The sequence below is a fragment of the Sapajus apella genome, unplaced genomic scaffold (assembly GCF_009761245.1).
Source record: "Sapajus apella isolate SASKATOON/1434 unplaced genomic scaffold, GSC_monkey_1.0 scaffold180, whole genome shotgun sequence".
Classification (NCBI taxonomy): Eukaryota; Metazoa; Chordata; class Mammalia; order Primates; family Cebidae; genus Sapajus; species Sapajus apella.
Window position 1 is genome coordinate 1,055,197 of NW_022437120.1, and position 23,640 is coordinate 1,078,836.

At 52.0% G+C, this 23,640-nt stretch overlaps 1 protein-coding gene across 1 annotated transcript in view; it reads left to right on the top strand.

Moving 5' to 3' along the window:
• Positions 1 to 23,640, top strand: part of XKR6 (XK related 6) — a 287,672-nt gene that overhangs the window by 242,350 nt on the left and 21,682 nt on the right. Inside the window, exon 2 of the mRNA XM_032268377.1 lies at positions 18,484 to 18,680. Coding sequence (XP_032124268.1) covers positions 18,484 to 18,680 — 197 coding nt within the window. The remainder of the gene's footprint in view (positions 1 to 18,483; positions 18,681 to 23,640) is intronic.

Here is a 23,640-nt window from a genome sequence, read left to right on the forward strand (position 1 = left end):
GACCGGGTCCTGCAGGGTGAGGGTGCTAGAGGAGGGGGTGACCGGGTCCTACAGGGTGGCTGCTGAGCTGGAAAGATCTCTGGGCAGCCGAGCAGGCCCTGCAAGGTCTGCAGAGTCACAGTAGTGCCAGGGCCTGAGAGCCCACCTGGTCTTCACCTCTTGTCTCACTCATAAGGAAACACAGGGGAAGGGCTTCCCGAGGCCACGCAGCCGTGTGGGGGTCTGCAGAACACAGCAGCCTTCTCAGCTGGCAGAGGCTTCCAGTGGATGCAAGAGCTGCATGGGATGAGGGTCAGCAGGACGCTGAGGGAGAGGGTCTGTCTGCTGGGTGGGGACGGACCTGAGCTCAAATCCCAGTGCTCTAGTTCTCCTGCTGGGTGACTTTGGGAAAGCTTCCAAACCTCTCTGAAGCCCAGCCTCTTCACCTGTAACTGGGACGCTGGTTTTACCTCACAGCCTTGTTGTGAGGCACCCATGAGGTATGCTGGTGGTGCATGGCCTGCAAACAGCAGCCGCTGTTAGATCCTGAGTCCTCTTCTCTGAGGGGAAGGTGGCCGCTCTGCAGTCACCCTCTCCCCAACCCACCCTGGACCTTGCACTTGGCTACGTGACTTTGAAAGGGATTGCTTACCCAACCCCAGGCCTCACAGCCACTTCATCCTGGGAGGTAGGGAGCGTTTGAGCCCAGAGCTGAGAAGACTGCCCAGGAGCGCTCTTTCCTAGGCTCTTGGGTCCGCACAGCAGTGTGATCACATCTCCAAAGCCTACCTGGCTCCCAGAATGTGGGCAGAGCTGAGCAGAGCACAGAGCAAAGGGATCCACAGTTCCCTGGAGATGGGCTGCTCTCAGGGCACTGGATAAAAGGGACTTTTCAGCCTCAAAAACTGAAGGCTGAGAGAAGATGCAGGCAAGACATCTTAGATGATGAGTGAAAGGTCACATTTGCCAATACTTGTGTTTGAGCCGGGTCCAGGGTCCCGGTGGCTACGCTGTGCTGTCTGTCTCCTCCTTCTTCAAGTCTGGTGAAGTGGTGCTTCTCTTCCTGATCACCAGGGCCATCCTGGTCCTTTCTGACCTTCCTCTTCCATGGAGGCTAAGCGATGGCATTTTCAGGGCTCTGTCCTGGGCTGCTCTCTCTCGATCTCCCAGGGTGACCCCAGCCATGCCCCCAGATTTGCTATCTGTGCTCCCTCAACTCCACGTCAGCATCTGCAGCCCGGATCTGCATTTTGTGCTTCATGGTGACACCCACAGGGCCTCCCAGCATGCCTGCCTGGACGTGCCCCAGGTATCTCACCCCCACTCCCAAACCTCCTCCCTCCTCTTTGGTTCATCCTGGTGAATGACAACACCATCCTTCTGGTCAACCAAACTAACCCTCAGCCCTGTCTTCATTTTCTCCCTTTTCCTCTGCCGCTAAGAGCTATGGTTTCCCCTTTGCCAGTGTCACCACCATGGACCAAGCCCTCCTCACTCATAGTCACTGGGACTACCGTGTCTTCCGCTCCAGCCTGTTCTCTTTCCTGCAGCCAGAGCCAGCCTCCTGACTTGCCATCTGATCCCCACCGTGCCTGCCCCCTGCATGCATCCATGCTATGAAGGCCCTTTCTGTCCAACCTGGCCTCCTGTCGCTCCTTCCTCTCTCTTCCCACGAAAACCTGGGGGATTTTGACCCTCCTGGAACTGTCTGCCTGGAGCACCCTCTTTCTCTTAACCACTTGGTGAACTCTCCCCAATTCGTGAGCACTCAGCTCAGATGCTTCTGATAGAAATATCTCATGCCTAGCAATGGAATTAGAAGCCTCTCCTGCTGTTTCAGCCTTGTTGCCAGCTCCCAATGCATGTCTCCTCCACTGGTCTGTGAACAGCATGAGGGCAAGGACCGCGCTGGGTCCCCTGTGCGTATCCCAGGGTGTGGTATGCAGTGGGAGCTCAATATGTCTGCTGAGTGCTTGAATATGACTGGGTGGAGTTTGGATCACTGCAGCAGAGTGCTCAGGAATGTCAGAAGGTGGCTTGTTTAGGGCAGATTGAGGGACAACATGCTCCACAGAGAGGGAAAACCACAGGACACGCCATCCCCAGGGGTGGGAGAGGCAGATGAAAAACCTCCTTCGTGTTTTAGATAAATTCATTAATGATAGACCCACTATGGGCTGGAAAAGGACACCAGGGTGTTTCAGTCATGCTTTGCACCTGGGGCTTACACAAGGGCGCCAGCATGTCCACTCCTGGGCGGGCTCTGCAGCCTGCTCAAGTGCACATGTCCATTACATAATTCAAAGCCCCCGGTGGAGTGTGGGTGACTTAACTTTGGATCGGAGGTCCCTTCGTGGTTGGAAAGTGCTTGGATCAGCTATTCATGTTTTCCTTCCTGCGGGCAGAGCTGGTCTCAACCCCATTCCCCATGGGCAGCCTGTGTGCAGATGGGCTAGTTGGGTCCAGGCCAATTCATCTGAGCAAGCTGCAGGCATGGCCACGCCGAGAGGAGTGTGTGGTCCTGAGGTCTTTGGTTGTAATCTGGGTGGTCATAGTGGCCTTTTCCATCGTGGGCATGGCAGTGATCACAACTCCACTCCGAAAAGCACAGGGCGCAAGCAGAAAGGGGCTTGTCTTGCCTGGTTGGAAAGAATGCATAGGGACTGGAGAGAGGATCAAATGCAGTCCCCGTGTTTACTCCGGGCAGGAGACTGAGGGTGGGCTGGAGAGTGAGGCTTGAGGACAGGAGAGGGAAGGGAGAAGGGAAAGGCTCTGTGTTACCCTTGCCCTAGGGGCTTGGAATAGAGACATACGAACTTTTCAGAGTTGCCCAATGTGTTCATTCATTCATTAGAGAGCATCAGATGCCCGTAAGAGCCAGGTACTATGCCTCAGATCAGAGATACAAAGATAAACAAAAAACCCAAACCCTGGTCTCTGTTATTCTGGGAGCTTAGACAGGGGAACAAAAGGAAACCCACATTTCTCCAATACATGGGTGTCCCAAGGCATTTGGTCTTTTTATTTTTATTTATTTATTTATTTAGAGATAGAGTCTCTGTTGCCCAGGCTAGAGTGCAGTGGCGCCGGGTTGGCTCACTGCAACTTCCCCCTCCGGAGTTCAAGCAATTCTCCTGCCTCAGTGTTCCAGTTAGCTGGGATTATAGGCATGCACTACCGGGCCCAGCTAATTTTTGTATTTTTAGTAGAGACAGTGTCTCACTGTGTTGGCCAGGCTGGTGTCAAACTCCCGACCTCAGGTGATCCTCCGGCCTCTGCCTCCCAAAGGGCTGGGATTACAGGCATGAGCCACCATGCCCAGCCAGCATTTTGGTCTTTTTAATCAAGTTTTTTGCAACGTCTTGGAGAAGGTGGTAGTGGCCTGAGGCCTGCTGTGCTGGGGGAAATGAGATTGGGTGGCGTAGGGTGAAGCCAGTCTCACCCAGGCCATGCTCTTCTGAGCCCTAGGGTGTTTATGGAAGTCACCCCGATCTTGACCCTACATCCAGAAAGACTGCATCTGCTGCAGCCGCCTCTGTTCCCAGAAGCCTCAGGGTACTGTCCCCTGCCATGTCCCCTGGGCCCCTGGAAGGAAATGCCATTTCATCCCTGTGTTCTCAGACATGCGCCCTGAGCCTGCCACCATTGCTCTGTTGATGTCAGGGATTCTGGCAAGAAGGGCTAAAAATAGCTCTGATTTGATGTGCTGCTCTCAGGGGCTGGGTTGGCAGCTGGGCCCCCACCTTTTCCTTGTGCAAAAGGCATTTCTGCTCTAGGATATGTTGGGGGAGGGGTGTGCAGGGTGGAGGGGAGCATAGAAGCTTCTCAGAACCAGCCAGTCCGTGGAAGGTTCTAGAGTCTGTTATACTCAGAGCCTGTGAACCATAGGCCTGTGGCCAAGGTCGTGGCTACATGGGTGTATAATTTTTGCTGCCAGACCTTGCCTTTGGGTGGTTCTGGGGGAGTCTGAAAGTGGGATTTGTGCGTGGGTGTGGGGCACCCTGCCCTGGCGTGTGGTGAATGGCTGGAGTGGAGAGGGCTGTTGAGCGGTCTGGGGGTCCAGCCCTTGCCTTCTGTGTGCTGTGAGCCTCTGACAGCCTTAGTAGGTTTGTTTCTGTTCCTTAAACTGTCCAGGGAGAGGCAGGAAACCTGTCTCATTGCAGGATCAGCCAGTGGTGCTGGTTGCTAAGTTCTCTGTTGTGTTCAACCCAAATCTTACCTGCTTGAATTTAGCTGGGGTCTGGTCGTCTATCTTTGGGACATCTATTTCATATAATTGAAACCAAGGTTGCAGGCAGCTCTTGGTCAAATGAGACCAGCTTCCATCAGAGCCATCAGAGCCGGGGCCAAACTCACTTTAGTGCACTCAGATTGGATGTTACCATGGTGGGCTGAGGGGCACTGGATACATGGATGCCCCTCCTGGGGGTTAAAATCCAGCTGGAGATGTTTCTCTCTTCCTGAGTGACTCAGTGCACGGTGAGGGGTAAGGAGAGCTCAGATATCAGAGGAGAGAGGCCTTCAGGGGTAGGAAGCAGAGGCAGGCACCACAGACGAGCAGATGGAGGCTTCCGCCTGGCTTTCTAGCACGCCGGGCCATTGAACTCCCTGAGCCCCGGGGTCTTCACCTGTAAAATGGGGCTTGCAGATGATCTCATTCACAGGGTGTGGACGGGAGTGAGTGAGACGGGGAGGGAATGAGAGAAAGAGAGCAGGAGAGCATAGTGCCCTGAAGTAGATGCGCTCCCTCTCGAGTCAACACCGGACTATGAACCTGGCAGCCACATCCTCTTGCTTTGGTCTCTTCATCTGAGGATGAACCTAAGGCTTTCTGGAGGCTTAGACGAGTTGATAGATGCAGAGTGCCTGGCACAGAAATGGGAGTGAGGGGAGGAATTTCACCAGGGCAGGGAAGCAGGTATGTGGTGGGGAGCTTGGCCCTGCCCAGGGATGGATTTCCAGGCAGAGGGGACAGCAGGAGCAGACTCAGAGAGGGGCACCCCCAGGAACGTCTGAGGACGGAGAGCCGTGGATATGGCCGGAGGGCAGGAGCAGGTGTGGGGGACAGGCAGGAAGGTGGGTCAGAGTCAACCACGGGAGATTGAGCTCCAGGGTGCAGAGGCAATGGGGACCACCCAGGTTACTTAATCTAGGTAAGCCTCAGCTTCCTCATCTGTCCAATGGGACTGAGCCCCAGGTCGTCATAGTAATTGCTGTTTGCCTGGCAAAGGCTTAAGGGCTGTACCCTGTCCTGTCTGTGTCAACTCAGGCAGTGATGCTCCTGAGATCGGCGAATGGGATGGAAGGGTGCCACGGCCCTCTGCTCTGTCCTGCAGCCTGCTCCTGAGCCAGGATCCCAGGGAGCAGCTGCTAAGGCTCTGACCTGGGCAGAGTGAGCGGCAGGCAGGTAGGAGAGCCGCAGATGGGCACGGTGCCTACCTGGGCCATGCAGCCCAAGGTCCCAAAGCCTCCTCGGCCCCTCCTTTGAGCTACTTTCGCCTGCAGTCACTGCACGTGGCCACCTGGCCCTAGACACTTGCAGCCCTGCGATGTGGTCAGACATGGAAAGGACCCACAGGTGCAGGGTAAGGGAAAGGGGAGTACCATGGACAGGGCAGAGGACAGACGGGAGAACCGGCAAGCGTGGGTATCAATGAGCTCGCGAGTGCTTTGAGCTTAGCCCTGTCCCCGATGATGGGTGCAGCGTGGTGCTGAATTTGGAACCCCCAGATCTGCTCACTTCCTGGTTGCTTTGTAATTTGAGTGCCCCTGCTCTCCTTTCTGAGGTGGGTCCGACAGCTGAACGTGGGTTTCGCTTTTTTCTCTGTGTGCCCGGTCTCCCTGCCTCCCTGCGGAGGCCACAGTGATAGTGAGTGACCAGGAGCAGGAGGGAAAGCACAGGCAGGGGACCTTGCCTGCACCAATCCAGGCTGGCTGTGAGCGCAGGGCCAAGGCGACGGGACTGTGTGTGCACGGGTATCTTCACAGGTGGAAGCTGAGCTGTGTGTTGCGTGCATGGATATTGGGTAGTTTGTGTGTGTGTGTGTGTGTGTGTGTGCGTGTGCACGCACACGCGTGTGTGCTCTGTTGAACACAGTGCCTCTGTGTGGAGTGGATGTGCTTTGTGTGGAGTAGACTGTATGTAAAGTGCATGCATATTGTGAGTACAGTGTGTGTACATGTCTGTGTGGTGTGTTCGAGTGTGCGTGTTCATGTGGGAGGTGTGTGTATGGGTGTGGTTGTGTGTGTGAGTGAGATGGCACACACCGCATCCTACAGGATAAGGGTAAAGATGCTTCAAGTTAAAAACCCCTCGGAGGGGATAACAGTGTCATTATCAGCATGAGAGGAAAGGAGTGCTCTGCCTTCGAGGTCGGCTTTCTAGGTCTTTTTGGAAAGAGCTTGAATAGTTCTGGCCACAAAGGGGTTGGAGTGCAGCCCACAGGCCTGTCTGCTGGGGTGAAGGCGGCCCTGGAGGGGCCATCGGGGTTCTATGTGCTGCTGTGACCTTGGGCCTGGGGCCTCAAGGCTTCCCTTGGTGAGTCCATGGGTTGCAGTTGACATGGCCTAAGGCCCTGCTGGTCGGTAGGGTCTCAGCTCCCCAGTCTCCCCACAACCTCCACAGTGCTCAGCACCCATAAGCACCCAGGCCACGTGGCCACACGGACTGTAGGCTCTGAGGGCAGGAGGCTGGGGCTGAAGCCCAGCCTACCATGCAGCCACTTAGCACATCCCCTATAGGTCTTCCTGGGAGTGGTCCTCTGGTAGGGGCTGGGGGCCCAGTGTGGGGCAGAGCGGGCTCAGGGCCTGCCTGCGGGGTTGAGGGTCCTGCAGAAGTTGCCGAGCTTAACCTCAGCTCACACAGGTGCTTGACAGCAGTCCCAGTGCATGGGGTCAGCAGACCCAGCTGGGTGACATCTGCCAGTTCCTTCGCCTCGGTTTCCCCATCTCCACAGGGCCCATGGTGCCCACCCCGGGGTCCGGGCAGAAGCAGGAGGCCTCACAGGTGCTGAGTGCCCCTAAGCGGTATCACTTTGTGTGGTTGTGGCTGTGGTTGTGACACTCCCCTCTGTTCCTGCCCCTGGGCACTAACCTGTAGACAATCAAGGGCTGAAAGAGTGGAGGGTGTTAATGGGAGGAGGCTGTGAACCCGGAGGAAGGACAGCAGAGAGGGGAGAAGGAGCCTGTTGGACAGGGCCTGGAGGGGTCTCCGTGTCATGAGGCAATGGGAAAGGTACCCCATCAGACTCCTCTCCACTGCGGCCCCTCTAGGAGTCATTGAGGAGCCCCCTCACCCGCTTCCTCGGTGTCTGAGAAGCCTGGCCTGGTGGCTCGGCCACCTTGGCTGCTGGGACCAGAGCTATGTCCCTGCATGACCCCAGCCCCAGCATCCCGTCCATACCAAGTTGGGAGCTGATGGCATGGAGCAGCTGAAGGGAAGGGGCTGCCATTCTGCTCGATTTCTGGTGGAAAGAATCAGTGGGCCACAGCACACGCCATATAGGGAACAGCGCAGTTTGCTGGTGATGGGCCCGTCGGCCTCTTGCAAAGGGGATGTGTGTGGCGTGTCAGGGGACCACTGGTTGTCACACACAAGTTTTCCGTGTCCTGGATATGTGTGCTGCTGCTGGCCAAGGCAGCTCCTTGGGTAGTGGGGAGAAGCCAGCAGCTGGCGAGACCTTGGGAATGCCAGGAGGAGGGTGGGACCTACGTTGTGTGGCTCTGAACCAGCTCTGCTCCCCGACCAGGCATCTTCGGGTACCCACAGAGTTCAAACAGCGGCCTCCCTGGGGAACTCAGCCTCCTGCCAGGGCTTGCTGTGCCACTTACAGGTCCCAGGGGAAAATCAGGGCCTGCTATGGCCTCTGCCCAGCCTAGTTCCCGTGGCTTCCTGGGGCTGCAGCCCTCTGGGCTCTGGAGGGAACACTGTAGGTTGTCCACAGTGACTACGGCGGGCCTGAGCCCGGAGCCCTGCAGTCTTGCACTATCTGGCACCCTCAAATGTTGGCCAAGGAGGAAGGCGGGTCTAGGGGTGCTAAGTAACTTGCAGCAAGAGTCCTGTGAGGGAGGTGCCCAGAGCTGCTTTGCTCCTGCTTATGAATCTACCTCTCAGCTTAGGCACTTCCCTTCTTCCCTCTCTCCTCCCTTCTTCCTCCTCCCTTCCTCCTCTTTCCTTCCTCCATTCCTTCCTTTCACTAATGTGGGCCCAGGGCATGCTATGTGCCAGGCGCTCTGCTACATGAGGGGCCATGCCAGTGACCAGCACAGACATGGCCCTGCCCACCAGGCCCTCCCTAGAAAGGTTCATATCGCGTTACACATCGATGCAGGATTTCTCACAAACACTCCAGGTAGTTCTCAGATGCAGCCAGGATTGAGACCCGCTGTGCTGCGATGTGTGCAGTTAGGGGACACACCTGCGGGAGGGGAGGCTGGCTGCTGCGGACCCCTGAGGCCCAGGGAGAAGCTGGGGCTGCACAGTGAAGAGCGGTTCTCCCAAGGACACCTGACGACCTACCAGGCAGCAGGGCCCAGCCCCTGGCCTTGGAAATGTCTTCCTATGACAGCTCTGCCTTGCTCACAGCACCTGAAGGTGGGCAAGGCCCCCTGGTCTCTGGTAGAAAGCAGAGCTCTGGGTTAGGGCAGGAACTTCAAGAGCCCAGAGACTTAGGGGAAGCTTTTTATTTTTTTTTATTTTTCTTTAGACGGGAGTCCAGCTCTTGTTGCCCAGGCTGTAGTGCAATGGCACGTTCTCGGTTCATCACAACCTCTATCTCCTGGGTTCGAGTGATTCTTCTGCCTCAGCCTCCCAAGTAGCTGGGATTATAGGCATGTGCCACCATGCCTGGCAATTTTTTTTTTTTTTTTTTTTTTTTAGTGGTGACAGGGTTTCTCCATGTTGATCAGGTTGGTCTTGAACTCTCAACCTCAGGTCATCCACCCACCTTGGCCTCCCAAAGTGCTGGGATTACAGGTGTGAGCCACCATGCCCAGCTGATTTAGGGGAAGCTTTAAGGACCAAAGGCAGCCTGGGGTCTTAGGCCCCTTCTGCATGACCACCACTCCCAGGTGGGATACAAGCACTCACAGAATAAGGTTTCTGAATAAGCCATTTGAGCGGTGAGAGCTAGAGAGTCCTAAAGCCACTGGGCACAGGTCAGCTGCCCAAGTAGGCAGTGAAGTCACCCCTCTTAGGAGCTGGCTTGGCCCCAGGGGACTGGGCCTCTAGGATAGGATATGGGAGCAGCTGTCCCTTAAATCCTGGTAACCCCACCCATTTGTTCCTCAGGCTGGTCAGGGTAGCCTTGGGAAGTCATCAGTAGAGTGTTCCTCTCAGTCACTGGTCCTTGGGGCCAGGCCCAAAGAGACATTTTCAGGAGAGAGAGAAGCAGGAAGTGTGGTGGGTGGGTCTGGCTTCTTCTCTGCCAGGGCTCTTCCTGCCTCCTTGCCTGACTGGGCCGGTCAGCTATTTACTGGGGAGTGGAAGTTCTGAAGCTTTCATACTTGCTTGTGCTGGGAGTAAAGTTTCCTTTGGGTCTTTTCATCCAGGATTTGTGAGCTTATGCCTTCCAGAAGGCTGCAGAAGCAGGTCTTGGGAGAAGCGGGAAAAAGTCCTCCCAGATGGCATTCAGAGATGATGGATTTCCTTCAGCCCCACTGAAGCTTAAGCTTTAGGGCTCCTCACTTTTATGAGCCTCTTCTGGGACCCTGTACTTAATTTCAAATTTGTAATTTTGTATTCTTTTTCTTTACATTTTTGTTTAAATTAAAATTCTTTTATGGACATAGAGTAAAATTGACTGTATGTGTGTTTGTAGAGGTCTTTGAGTTTCAGTGCATATACAGATTCACATACTCACCACCACAGTCAGCTCACAGGACAGTTCCATCACCCCAGAACACTCCCCCATGCGCCCACTTTTAAGCAAATCATCCCTTAATTTCAGCCCCTGGGAGCTATTGATCTGTTCTCCATCCCTCTGCCTTTGCAGAATATCATGTAAGTGGAATAACACTGCATATAACTATCGACACAGACTTCATTCATTCAGGATAAGGCCTTGGAGATTCATCCAGGTTATTGTGTACATCAGTGGTTTGTTCCTTTTTAGTCCTGAGTAGTATTCCGCAGTATGGATTACCATCATTGCTTATATATTCACCTGCTGAAGGATAGCTGGCAAGTATGAAAAGAACTGCTAAAACATTTGTGTTCACATGTTTGTGTGGACATAAGTCTTTGTTTCTAGAATATGCTGAAAGGGATCTATGGGTCATTTGGGGATAGTATGTTTAACTTTATAAGAGACTGTCCACTGTTTTCCAGAGTGCCAGTAACTTTTGCATTGTCCCTGCAATAGATGAGCATTCTAGTTGCACTGTATTCTTGTCAGCACTTGACAGTGTCAGGGTATTTTTTAGCCATTTTAACAGATTCGAAGTGCTCTCTCATTGTGGGGTTTTTTCATTGTGATTTTAATATATGTTTCCCTACTTATAATGTTGGGCTCCCTCCTCCCCATGTTTATTTGCTATTGGGCATCTTCTTTGGTAAAATATCTGTTCAAATCTTCTACCCATTTTAAAAAATGGGTTGTTTTCTTACTAGTGAGTTTTGAGAGCTCTTTGTTTATTCTAGGTATACCTTCTTTGTCAGATATGTGATTTGCAAATATTTTCTCCCAGTCCGTAGCTTGCCTTTTCATTATCTTAATAATGTCATTCACAGAGAAAAAGCTTTTTAATTCTGATAAAGTTTATCTTTTTTGTTTTATGGATCATGCCTTTTCTGTCATATTTAAGAACTCTTTGTCTGCTACAAGGTACAGAAACCACTCCTAGGGTTTCTTCTTAAAGTTTTATGGTTTTACACTTTGACCTGTGATGCATTTTAAGTTAGTTGTTGCATATGAATGACTAGTTATTACTACATCATTTGTTGAAAAGACTATCAACATCGAATTGTCTTTATACTTTGTGAAAAACCAACTGGCCATAATTATGGGGGTCATCTTCTGGACTCTCTTCTGTTCTGCTGATCTATGTTTCTCTCTTGGCCAATGCTACACGGTACTGTAGCTTTATAGTAAATCCTAAAAGCAGATATAGTTTTCTTCAAATTTATTTTTTTTTTTTAGAATTGTTTTTGCTTTTCTAGTTTCATGTAAATTTTAGATTCGGCTTGTCTGTATTAAAAAAAGAATCCCACTTGGGTTTTTATTGGAATTGTGTTACACCTATAGATTAACTTGAGGGCAATTGTCATCTTACTATAGTGTATCTTCCAATCCAGGAACATGGCATGTCTCCCTATCATTGAGGTTTTCTTCAATTTCTTTTATTAGCATCTTGCAGCCGTGGCATATGAATCCTGCATGTTTTATTAGATTTGTCTTTAATAATTTCATTTTTGGAGCCAATTTAAGTGGTATATATTTTTAATTTTTAATTTTCCAATTATTCATTAATTATTTATAGAAAGACATTTGACTTTTATAGGCTGACTCTGTATTGTGAGACCTTGCTAAATTAATTATTTAATAGATTGCTTAGGATTTTCAATCTAGACAATCTTGTCATTTACAAATAGGGACAGTTTTATCTCTTCCTTTGTAATCTGCATATACTTTCTGTATTTATTTCTTTTTCTTGACTTACTGCACATCATACTAGAAGTATGATGTCGAATAGGAGTGGTGTGTGTAGATATCATAATCCTGTTCCTGATCTTAAGACAAAAGAGTTCCGTCTTTTATCATTAAGGATGATAACTGGGAGTTTCCATAAATGCCCTTTATCTACATAAGTTTAAGGAAGTTCCCTTCTATTGCTAGTTAGCTGAGAAGATGAATGCATGTTGAATTGTGTTACCTTTTATTTCTGCATCAGCTGTTATGATGCATGGTTGATAATGTCATAGATTACATTGATTGATTTTTAAATATTGGACCAGCCTTTCATTCCCAAGAAAAAACCCAGTTGGCTCTGGTATATTGTTCTTTCCAGATATTACTGGATTTAATTTGCTAATATTTCATTGAGGATTTTTGCATCTGTGTCTATGGGAGATGCTGTCTGTAGTTTTATTTTCTTGTACTGTGTTTGACTTTAGCATTAGAGTAATTCTGGTCTCATAAAATAAATAGGGAAGTGTTTCTTCCTTTTTTATTTTCTGGAAAAGATTGTGTAGAGCTGGTGCAATTTCCACTTTAAGTGCTTGATAGAATTTACTATTTTCCTTAAAGAAGGGTTCTCCAATCCTCAGGCCCCACAAAACTTGAGCTCACCCGTTTGGAGCATTGAAGGTGGGTTGTTATTCACAATCAGAAATTTCAATGCTGTTTCTGAGAGTATCATTAGAAGCAGCTGGAGACTATGGTCCCAGATAGGCAAATCTGTTTAGCCCCTGCCCCTTGTAGAAATCACTTATTTTCTACTCCAGCCAGTCCTGGGCAGAGCCGTAGCTAACCCCAGAGGGGCAACATAGTTTGGGCAAGACCTTCTCTGATTTTCCTGAACCATGACTGACTGTGGGGCTTCAGGGAAGTCACTTAGTCTCTTTGAGCCTCAGATGAGCCAGGAGGAAAAAGAAGATGACAGCTGTGTCTTGCTCAAAAAGCTGTGCTCAGAGCCCTAAACACTTCTGCTGGAGTGAACAGGAACTTTAGAAAATGCCATGGCTTACAAAGTAAGGGAAGGAGATAGAGTCCAAAGGATATAAGCAGAGTGGGCTGAAGGGAACACAGGGACAGAGCACCTCAGGGAGCAGTAATGGCTGTCATCAGCATGGTGACTTCTAACCTCTCATCTGTCCTCACAGGCATGGTCTTATTTAAGGTCCCTGTGACCCTCCGAGGGGGGAATATGGTATGTGCTCATTCATTCATGTCCTGGTGTTCTACTCTGGACTAGGGATTTCATACATGAGGAAACTAAGGCTCGGAGAAGTTAAGAGATGTCCCTCAAGGTAACACAGCCAGGTGGCAGAACTGGCAGGGAGCCCAGGTGTTTTGGGCAAACTCAGTTCTTCCCCACTGTCATGCAGGTTGGACTGAGTTCAGAGGTAAGGAGACACATGGTCTACTTCTGGGAGACGCGTGGGCAGGAGCAGTCAACAGCACTGGCCCCAAAGCCAGAGTGCCTGGGCTTGAAGCCCTGCTCAGATACTTAGCTGGGAAGAGCAAGGTGTATGTTTTAACCTCAGTGCTTCTGTTTGCTGTCTGTAAAATGAATATTGGTAGGTAATATTGCACCTGTAACATTGCACCTGTAAAATGAATATTGGTAGGTAATATTGCACCTGTAACATTGCACCTGTAAAATGAATATTGGTAGGTAATATTGCACCTGTTAAATGAATATTGGTAGGTAATACTGTACCTGTAATATTGCACTTATAAAACCAATATTGGTAAGCAATATTGCACCTGTAAAATGAATATTGGTAGGTAATGTTGTACCTGTAATATTGCACTTACAAAATAAATATTGGTAGGTAATATTGCACCTGTAAAATGAATATTGGTAGGTAATATTGTACCTGTAATATTGCACCTGTAAAATGAATATTCGTAGGTAATATGGCACCTGTAATATTGAACTTGTAAAACATATATTGGTAGGTAATATTGTACCTGTAAGATGTATATCGATAGGTAATATTGCACCTGTAAAATGAATGTCGATAGGTAATATTGCACCTGTAAAATGAATATCGATAGGTAATATTGCACCTGTAAAATGAATGTCGATAGGTAATATTGCACCTGTAAAATGAATATTGGTAGGTAATATTGCAGCTACCTCATAGGTGTGCTGTGAGGATTAAATGAGGTAATATGTGCCAAATGCCCAAAACAGTGCCTGGCACAAATGAATGTCACACAAACATCCAGCATTATTGTTTGCAAAGATGTGAGGCCATCCTTTGTGCTCTGTAAGGTCACTCACTTGAAGAAAGACGAAGTCATAAGATGTTGGCAGAGGCTTGGAGATTCCTCCTGCCTGCCCCTCCTGTGATGGGTGAATAGCGGTGCCCAGCCACAGGAGGTGTCCTGCCCAAGGGGGCCCAGTCCTGCAGACCATAGACCAGGCCCAGCTTTCTTGAGCCCCTGCTCCATGAGGACACATGGTGTTGCTGCCTTCGCCCCCGTGCATTTCATGATCCGAGGCTACTAGGGGAGATATGGCGTGACACGCGGTGACATCCACTGTGGGAACACATCCGGGAGGAGAGTTGGTGTCTTTCTCTTGGGAAGAGTGCGGTGAGCTTTCTGGAACCTGCAGGAAGGTGGAGCAGGAGGGGGCTTAGAGGAATGACAGCCAATCCTGTGGCTCCTGAAGACGCTGTGCCTCCCCCTCGGAGCGCACCTCTGGGCTGGCACCCCACGCGGTGGCAGAGGAGGGCATGGGCCTCTGGGATGAGATCACCTGCCTGGAGCCGCCTTTCCGCGACGCTTAGGGTCTGGCGCCACCGTGTGACTGCGGGCCGAGGCCGCTTCCGCAGAGGGGATGGAAGGCCCTGCAGGGGGTGGCTGGCAGCGCAGCCTCAGAGTTCACCCAGAAACTCTGGGTTTTACACGCAGGAAACTGAGATTCCGAGGGAGAGCAGCGCTGGCCCAGGGGCATAAGGGGGGCATGCCTTATTCTGTCCTCCCACCCCACCCATCTGCCTGGCTGTTTCTTGGCAGCTCCTAAGATCCTGAGGGAGACAGACACCAGGGAAACCTGGGAGGAGGAAGAATCCCAGAGCTGCCAGGACCCTCCTGCATGAGACGCAGAGGCTTCGCCCGTGTTGTGGGGGACAAGCAAGGTCATGGGTCCGCTCAGGTTCTGGTCCTGCCTGGGTCTCCCAGCACTGAGTGACTGAGGCAGGTGTGGCCTGCTTTCTAGCACTGGTGTCCTCCCCTATAACGTGGGTCCAGACCTAATCCTATTGCCAGCCAGTACCCCTTAGTTGTCTACTGGGGACCCAAGGACTTAAGAGTAGCGGAGCAGGGGCAGGGGCCGGGGCGATGGGAAAGGATGAGCGTTTGCGTTGAGGCCTGGCGGTCAGGCGTGGGGCTGTGATCATTAAGAGCAGCAGAGGAGGGGCAGGAGTGGCACGGTGCGAAAGGATGGGCATTTGCGTTGAGGCCTGGCGGTCAGGCGTGGGGCTGTCATCAGCTCCTACTGTGTCCGGGAGGTGCCTGGTGGGTGACCTGGGAGGCACCATGCTGTCCCAACTCAGTTCTGCCTGGACCCTGGTGCCCTCTAGGCCTCAGCATCTGCTTGCTGGTTGGCTCAGGGAGGAGTGGCACCCGCTTTGCCTATATCCACCCTGGCTCTTCCCACACCCTGGCGTGCTCACACCCAGGAGAGTGTCAAGACTGGCTCCCCTTGGCAGGCCTTCCAGTTGAATTAGCTTATTCTGGGCTCATTGGTTTCCTTTGCCCTGGCCTTAGTGGGCAGAGCAGCCTGCGGCTTTGGGAAAATGCGGGGTGGAGGGGTAGAACCTCCATCTGCTGACAATGGCATTTCCACAAGGCATTGCTTTGCCCTGGGTCAAGGGGTCAAAGGGGTGCTCCCTTTGCCCCGGTAGGGCAGACCTGGGTGAACCTGAGTGCTGGCATTACTGACCTGGGACCCAGAAGGATAGGGTTAATGCTGCCGTATAACCATTCCTCCAGCTGCTGGGCCACCTGTAAGACTAGAAGAGGCAGACTCTGTGGTCTGAGACGATTAGGTTTGTGTTCTGGGGCCTGGAGTGATCTATGGCTTGTGTGCTGAAGGTGCCACCTGTCAGGGAGCAGCTCTGATCTGGGAGATCCATGGCACTGAGGCTCTGCTGGGCACATGGCTGTCCTGGACATGAGTGCCAAAGCTCTTGGCATGCAGCCCTGCCTTGGTGCCTCGGCCGGAGCATTCTTGTCCCCAATGCTCTGCCTCCCCACACTCCCGTCATGGTTGATCAACCTGACCCTTCCATCACCCTCCATCAGGGGCTCACCTCAGTCCCTCCCAAAGTACCAGTGATGACATCTGCTTCCAGGAACCTCCCTGCACACGTTTCTTGCTGCCATCACCTCTTCCAGGCAGTCCTTCCCTTCAGATCCCCAGACTTGATGCCGCTCCCCTCACTTTTGCTTTCTCCTTCAGCTCCTTCCTACTTCTCTCTGTCTGTCTTTGTGTGTCTGTCTCACTATGTCTCTGCCTCTGTCTCTGTCTCTCTGTCTGTCTGTGTGTGTCTGTCTCACTATGTCTCTGCCTCTGTCTGTCTCTCTGTCTGTCTGTGTGTGTCTGTCTCACTATGTCTCTGCCTCTGTCTCTGTCTCTCTGTCTGTGTGTGTCTGTCTCACTATGTCTCTGCCTCTGTCTCTGTCTCTCTGTCTGTCTGTGTGTCTGTCTCACTATGTCTCTGCCTCTGTCTCTCTGGAACTCTCCCTCCACCTCTCCTAGTACTCTGAGACAAGGTGCAACTTCCCCTTCCTCTTCCTGAGCCTCTTCCTTGGTTCCTTAATTTCATGAACTCACAGGCAGGGACCCAGGGCAAGGCGGTGCCTTGTGGAAATGCCGTAGTCAGCAGGTGGCAGAACCTGGAACAGAACCAGAATTTATTATTTATTTATTTATCTAACTTTATTTCATGCTAGAGCCTCAGTTTCCCCATGTGTTAAATGGTGATAACCAGATGTGACCTGCAAGGTAGACCAGGGACCCAAAGAAACTGTATACCTGGAAGGACCTGGCTGGGAACCTTGTGCCCCGAACTTCCTCCCATGCCCCTCCCTGATGAGGCTGCTACTGCAATGCCTGCCTTTCACTGGTTCTCAGTAGGATTACGCTTCCGCTTACTCCAGGGGGTGGGTCTGGAGATAAATGAGGTGTCTATCCCAGCTTCCCCGGCCAGGTCCCTTCATGATACACCCCCGCAAAGGCCCTTAGGAATCTAGAGAGAAGCCAGGAACCCCTCATCAGATGGCGAGCAGGGCTCACTGCACCTGGCATGTGTGTTTGAGGTCACCCTGTGTCTCAGTCGGGGCGTGAAGCATGGGTTATTCTGGGGTAAGAGTAGACAGTGGAAGACCAGTGAGAGACTTCTGCATCATTCCAGGCAAGAGGGGCGGTGGCTGGGACCCGGATGGCGGTGTGTCAGGGACATAACGGACCACCCAGCAGCCCCGAGTAGGTCCTTGGTAATACCCAAGGCCAGCTGGGTTTGGATAGGGCATCAGCCATGCACTGAATCTTTACAAGTCAGGCTCGGCATTTCAGAGGGCACAGTAGTGGGGCCTAGAACGTGCATTTCGCAGGACGGTCAGGGACAGGTGTGTGGTTCACTCCTTCTGGCGGTGGCACCCAGTTTATGGTTCCTGTTCTTGATCCTGACTGGGTGCACAGAGCTGTGCCCTCTGACCCTTGCTTCTGGGCAAGCCCTGCTACACTCGCTACACTGGCCCAGCCTTGGAGGCTGCTGGCTGAGTTTGGATGGTGCCTGAAGTCCTTCTCTTGCCTTGGAGACACAGTTCCAGAGTTCTGGTGGAAATGAGGCTGGGGTTGTTATGCGGGCCTGGGGGGATGCCCGCTGTGCATATCATCCCACTAATCTTCCCACGCACCCTGTGATGCTCTCATTCTGTCCCCATATGAAAGATGAGTAACAAGGACACAGAGCTGGAATAACTAGTTCAAGGTACCCCACTCAGCAAGGGATAAGACCACGAGTGCTTTACTTGTGAGGCTGTGCTCTTCCCACTACCTGCTTCCTCGGCCCCTTGGCCCTCCCACACAGAGCCTGGGCATGGTGGTCAGAGGGTGGGCAGCCTATCTGCACCTGTGTCCTGGGCCCTGCTGGGACAGACTCCAGGGCAGGCCCTGAGTCCCCCTGATGTCCCAGGAGGGTGTCCAGTGGCCTTAGTGCGATCCCTACTTGTTCCACTGTCCAGCCACAGGAGCCTGTGTGGTGGGGGCCACCTTTGTGAGCCTGTGCTGTTTCCTGTCTGTCACACATGAGAACTATACCTTCCCACTTGCCACCTGGGCATGGCCAGCCAGTGAATGGCACATAGTGGGAGCTTCACAAATGTTCATTCCCTTCCCTTCCTTTCCTCCTCCAGAAAAACAGAGGAGACAACTTTTCTGGACTGTTTCCCCCGGGGTCCTGAAGCTGAGAAAGCCCACCCCCGTCCCTGAGCTCACCTGAGATGCCTACCAGCAGGCCCTGGGAAGGCACCTGGCCCCACTGTCTCATTTTCCAGATGGGCAAATGGAAACCAGGAGGAGGAGGACTTGCCTAGGGGCCCACGAGGGGTCAGATCCTTTCCTGACCAGTCCTGCCCCACCCCCATGCCTCAGCATCATGTCTTTTTGTGGAGAGCCCCCAGAGCCCTGTCCAAGCCTCTGGGAACTTCAGAGTGCAGGGTAGAGGGAGATGCTGCGTCTTTTGGTTTTAGGGGGATGACAAGGGTCCTCTGCAGCCCCCACGCCCACCCACGCTCTCTGTGTTCTCCCCATCTCTCTGGGCAGGTATATCCGCACCATGTACCTGGGGATTCAGAGCCAGCGGCGGAAGGAACACCAGCGACGCTTCTACTGGGCTATGATGTACGAATATGCAGACGTCAACATGCTGCGCCTCCTGGAGACCTTCCTGGAGAGCGCGCCCCAACTGGTGCTACAGCTCTGCATCATGATCCAGAAGAACAGCGCCGAGACCCTGCCCTGTGAGTGCCTGCTGGCCGCGCTGCGCCACCCCGGTCTGCCCTCCACCCGGGGACCACGGGCGCCTCCCACACGCTTCATGCCTGGCGTGTTTTGTGGGCATTGCCCATCCTGCTCTGAGTCCCCAGGATGCCCAGTGCGGTGCTGACGGGGCCCACACCACACTCAAGAGCGGCACAGGCGTGTCCTGAATGTCTGTGGGCCAGCTCGGCACCCCCAGGCCGCTTCATTCATATGAGCAGAGCAGAGCCAGCTGGGACCCAGCAGGGTAGAGGGCCCTGGGTCTCCCCATTGGGGGCAGTAGCCCCTGTCCTTGGGTGCTGATGAGAGCCAGGCATTTGCACATCTATGGGTGGGGGAGCCGCAGCCCAGAGACAGCATGGGACCACAGGGGCAGTCATGTTGGGCAGCACTAATGCCTTCAGACCCTTTAAACTGTAAACCAAGCTCATAAAGAAGCCCTGTTGGTAGAGCAGCTGAAGTAGCTCTGCTCCAGTTCCAGCAGGGGAGAGGGCCCAGGAGGAGGAAGGGCTGGAGGCAGCAAGACATGGGGTGACGTTTGAAGGGATGTCGTGGGCAAGAAGGATCATCCCAAAGGGTAGAAGTTGCAGGGAGATGGTTATCTATTCAACAGGTGAGAGAGAGTACAGGGAGCCATGCATGAACTGTCTTGGGAGGTGCTGAGTTTATCATCACTAGGAGTATTCAAGGCAAGAAGTTGCTGAGGAGACCTAGCCTGGAAGCTCCTGACTGCAGAGCGCTCTGTGAGCATGTGTGATCTGGGTATCCAGGCAACCATGGGGAGGGGTCTGCTGTCTGTGCCCCAGCTCTCCCTGGCCAGCAGGACCTCCTGGTCTCTTGGGTTCTCACCTCCAGACCACTCAGGTCCTCTTGGTCCCCCAGCAGGCCCTCAGTGTCACCATGCTCATGGACACCCACACGGACCTCCTCACCAATGTGGTCTGGCAAGGGCAGCCACACCCCAGGCCTTTCTCTGATCAGATGTTCCTCCTTTGTTTTTCCAAGCTGGCCCTCTGTAGGCTCCAGTCCCCTTAGGTGCTTATGCAAAAAGGGGATTTAATCTTCAAAAGCCAGTGGAAGACCGAGCTGTCCAGGCTGGAAGCTGACTGGTTGCATTCAAAGCTTGAGGACCTGGTTCTGAACCCAGCTGTGTTGCTGACAGGCTCACCTGTCATAAGAACTCGGCTCAGGTGAAGCCTCATGTCCCATCTACTGAACCAGAACAGCCCTCAATGGAAGCTGCCTGGTGGGAAAAGGGGCCCTGGGGTATCTTTTCATCCCAGAGAGTTGCTGGCTACAGTCTTGCTGGTCCATCACAGAAGCAAGGAGAAGGGGCCATGGGACACTTGGACTGGACACAGGGGAAGCCAGGCCTGAGACCCACCCTGAGCTGAGGGCCCAGTTCTACCCTTTGACAAGGCTTCAGGAAGCATGAGCTGCATGCTCCAGGCAGCCACAGCCTCTGTCCTCTGGGCACCCTCGGAAGCGGGAGGGATGTGAGGATCTTCAGCAGGTGCTGCCAGTGGGGTGGCACCAGCCAGCATCTGCCGTTGGGCATCTGTAGTCCTCACTGTCAGGAAGAGGCCCCAGGTGGCCCAGGGGCTCTAGCTTCTTGGAGTCACAGCCCAGCCGGTGCCTGCAGGACTGGCAACGGGGGCCTGGAGAGGAGAGCTGGAAGGAGCCAAGTCAATGTCCAGCTCCAGCTGGGACATGCGGAAGCTAAGCGAGAAGCCACGTGGAGGAGGTCAGGGCTGACCCCTCATCCAGTGCCTCCCTTCTTTCTTGGACACACCCATATGCACATATACTCTCTCCTGGGCACTGGGAAGAGCTTGGGAACACGGATCCTGAGGAGCCAGGCCGTATGCTTGGCAATGAACTGGTGTGACTGGTTGCCCACAGCTGTGGCCATGGGAGTCCCAGCCTCACAGGATCTCCAAGAAAAGACAGTGTGAGTGTGAACGGCAGGCAGCAGTTTGAACAACATCATTTGTTCTCAGCACCAAGAGACTCACGTGTGATTGATTCTGGAGCAAGACTGCATCACAGCATGTCTTTGAAGTGCACATTCTTTCTCTACAAACCTAACCATCAAGGAGCTCTTCGGAAGTGAGCACTGACCCTGGGCAGCAGCACCTGGCGCCAAGATAAGCTGTCCACTGGCAGGGCAATGTCTGGTGCCCTGGTAGGACCTCCATATCCAACCTGCCCTCAGATCCCAGGGCTGATGCTCCCCAGCCCAGAGCAACAATGCTGCCATGGGCACATTTGCTGGCATTGGGGAGAGACACCTTTCTGTCCCATCCGAGTCCTTCTTTCTCTCAAAGCCAACTCAGCTGCTGAGACTCCATCTTAGCCTGTTTGTGCTGCTATAACAAAATGCCTGAGAGTGAATAATTTATAAAGAGCAGAGATTTATTTTCTCCCAGTTCTGGAGGCTGAAAGGTCTAAGATCAAGGCACCTGCAGGTTCAGCTGCCTGATGAGGGCTGCATCCCTAGAAGGGAAGAACACTGTGTTCTTACATGGCAGAAGGCAGAAGGACAAGCTATCTGCATGCTGTATGAAGCCTCTTTTATAAGACCCTCAATTCCATTCACAAGAGAGAAGTCCTTAGGGCCTGATCACGTCTCAAAGGTCCCAATTCCTAATCCTATCACATTGGCAACATCTGAACTTTGGAGGGGACACCTTCAGACCATAGCAGTCTCTGCTCATTTAAAAAGCTTTTTGCTGTTTCCGTTTCAAATCCTCCCCTCTCTGTACCACCAGGGCTGCCAAGTTATGCTTCATCTTTTCCTCTTTTCATATCTGGCCAGATCTTGACACCCCAAACAGATGGAGCAAGTGGCAGGGTGGTGTGTAGGTGGGCTCCTGATGGGAAACTGGAAATCCAGGGACCTGGTCACCACTTATATCCTCTTGTGATTTTGGACCATCATCTTTTCACAACCCCATTTTCTCTTTTGTATACTGGAAGAAAGAAGAATAATATCTAATTTTCAGTGGAGAGGCAATGATATAACACCCAAGAGAGTACTTCATAAACTTTCAAACTCCATGGGCACCTAGGGGGCTGTGTTTATCATTTCCAGGGCCAGGTGGAGTCATCCTCTTACAGGGCTCGGATGGCTACCTCCCCATCATCAAGTCATCACCCACTGTGGGCCAGACCTGCTGGGGATGGGTTTGCAAAGATGCCTAACCTTCAGGAGTTTATGGGCTGGCAAGGGCCAGGTCCTAGGAAGATTTCTCCCCCTTTCTGGCCTTCTGTATCATCTGTGTCCCAGCTTCCTTGTTATGCTTGTCTTTTCTATAATAGTTTCTCAGATTATAAACCAAATCTCTGGAGTGGAAAGCCAGTGGGGAGTCCCAAGGGGCAGTGGATGTTGCTTCCTAGATGTCCTCTCATGTGGGAGCCTATTGGCCTCAGGGTCTGTGTAAGGCCAGGGGCCACTTGGGCATGCTGCCAAGAGCAGACCCCTTGGAAAGGGAGCCAGGAGTGACACAGTATCATGCTGCTCTTGGGCCTTCACCCTAGGGAAGCCCCTTCTGGCTCCTCCTCCGTGTATTCCCTACTTTTGTGCTGGAAGCTTGGAGGTCAGGTGAACATTTCCCCAAGTTTATTTGGAATGTGGAATGGGTGTTTCTCAATACAGCCTTTTATAGTTAAATATATTTGGGACCCGGCGGACTAAACAAAGGTCAGTGGCTATCCTTGCCATTGGGTGGTGGATCTGTAAGCCAGGGATGAGGCTTTAGCGTTAACTGGATTTATGGGAGAGAAGGACACCAGCCATTGCTGAGCATGGGCTGCCTGAAAGAGGGTCGGCATTTCTCTCCTACTTAACTTCTAGCGTTGTGTTCTCATCACCAGACCATTTTGTTCTGCTAATAAATGCCATTCCCATCTTTCCAAGCTGCAGAAAATGTACAAGCTTTAAAGAAATAAGTTTAAGCATCAGAAATTGGAAGAGGGGAGAGAAAATTTGTGGACTTGGAAAAGACCTGTTGGTTGTATGGCCCGTGGGTATCTGGCGGGTTGCAGCGTGGAAAGGTGTTACTTGATAGCTCTTTGACCTTAGGGAAGTTACTGAGTCTTTCTGTTCCTCAGTTTTCTCATTTCTAAAATGGGGATAATGCTAGTATTTGTCATAGAGAGTTGTTATGACCATGAAACATCATGACAAATGTCAAGTGCCTTGCAGGATGTCTGGCTATTTTCTTGGTGGTGGTAACATAGTGCTTTTATTGTAGATGCACCTTCTGAATTAACCTTCAGGCTTTACTGGTGAGATCTGTCGCTCACTGACCTTGCTTTATTGGGCTTTATGATGACTCCTGTCTACTGTATATCGTTAGGGCTAGCAGATGGTTGGAAAGATCACTATGACTATCACTTTAATAGGTGAGTTTTGCATGGATTTGCCAGTGCCAGTCTCTCCCTCCCTTGCCATCTCTCCACTCTCTGGTTCTCTCTAATCACTGGGCTGACAGAATAATCTTCAGCCTGTAAGATACACTTGTATCCTGTTTCCCCATAAATACAGACTCAAGAGAAATAATAGTAATATACTATGCAATTATTATGCTGGAGCCATTTGAACATTCAGCAGGGTCTTCCTTGAAAGTTTAAGTAAACAGAAGAACACAGAAATGACAGGAGCACGTAATTCTGACATGTCACATTTACACTGGTGGTAGGTCTTGTGTCTGCTAAGGCTGCACTCGTGTTCTGGGTTGGGACAGGGTTGGAAAAGCCATCAGCAGGAAAAGTCAGACAGGGCTGCGTGCAGATTCCAGCTCCGCCACGTATTGACTTTACAGCACCGGGCAAGTTAATTTCCTGTTTCCTCACCTGTAAATTAGGAATAACAAGTACTTTTGGGGCTGCTGCAAAGGTCTGATAAGCACCACATCCACCTCCACAGCATGTCGCCTG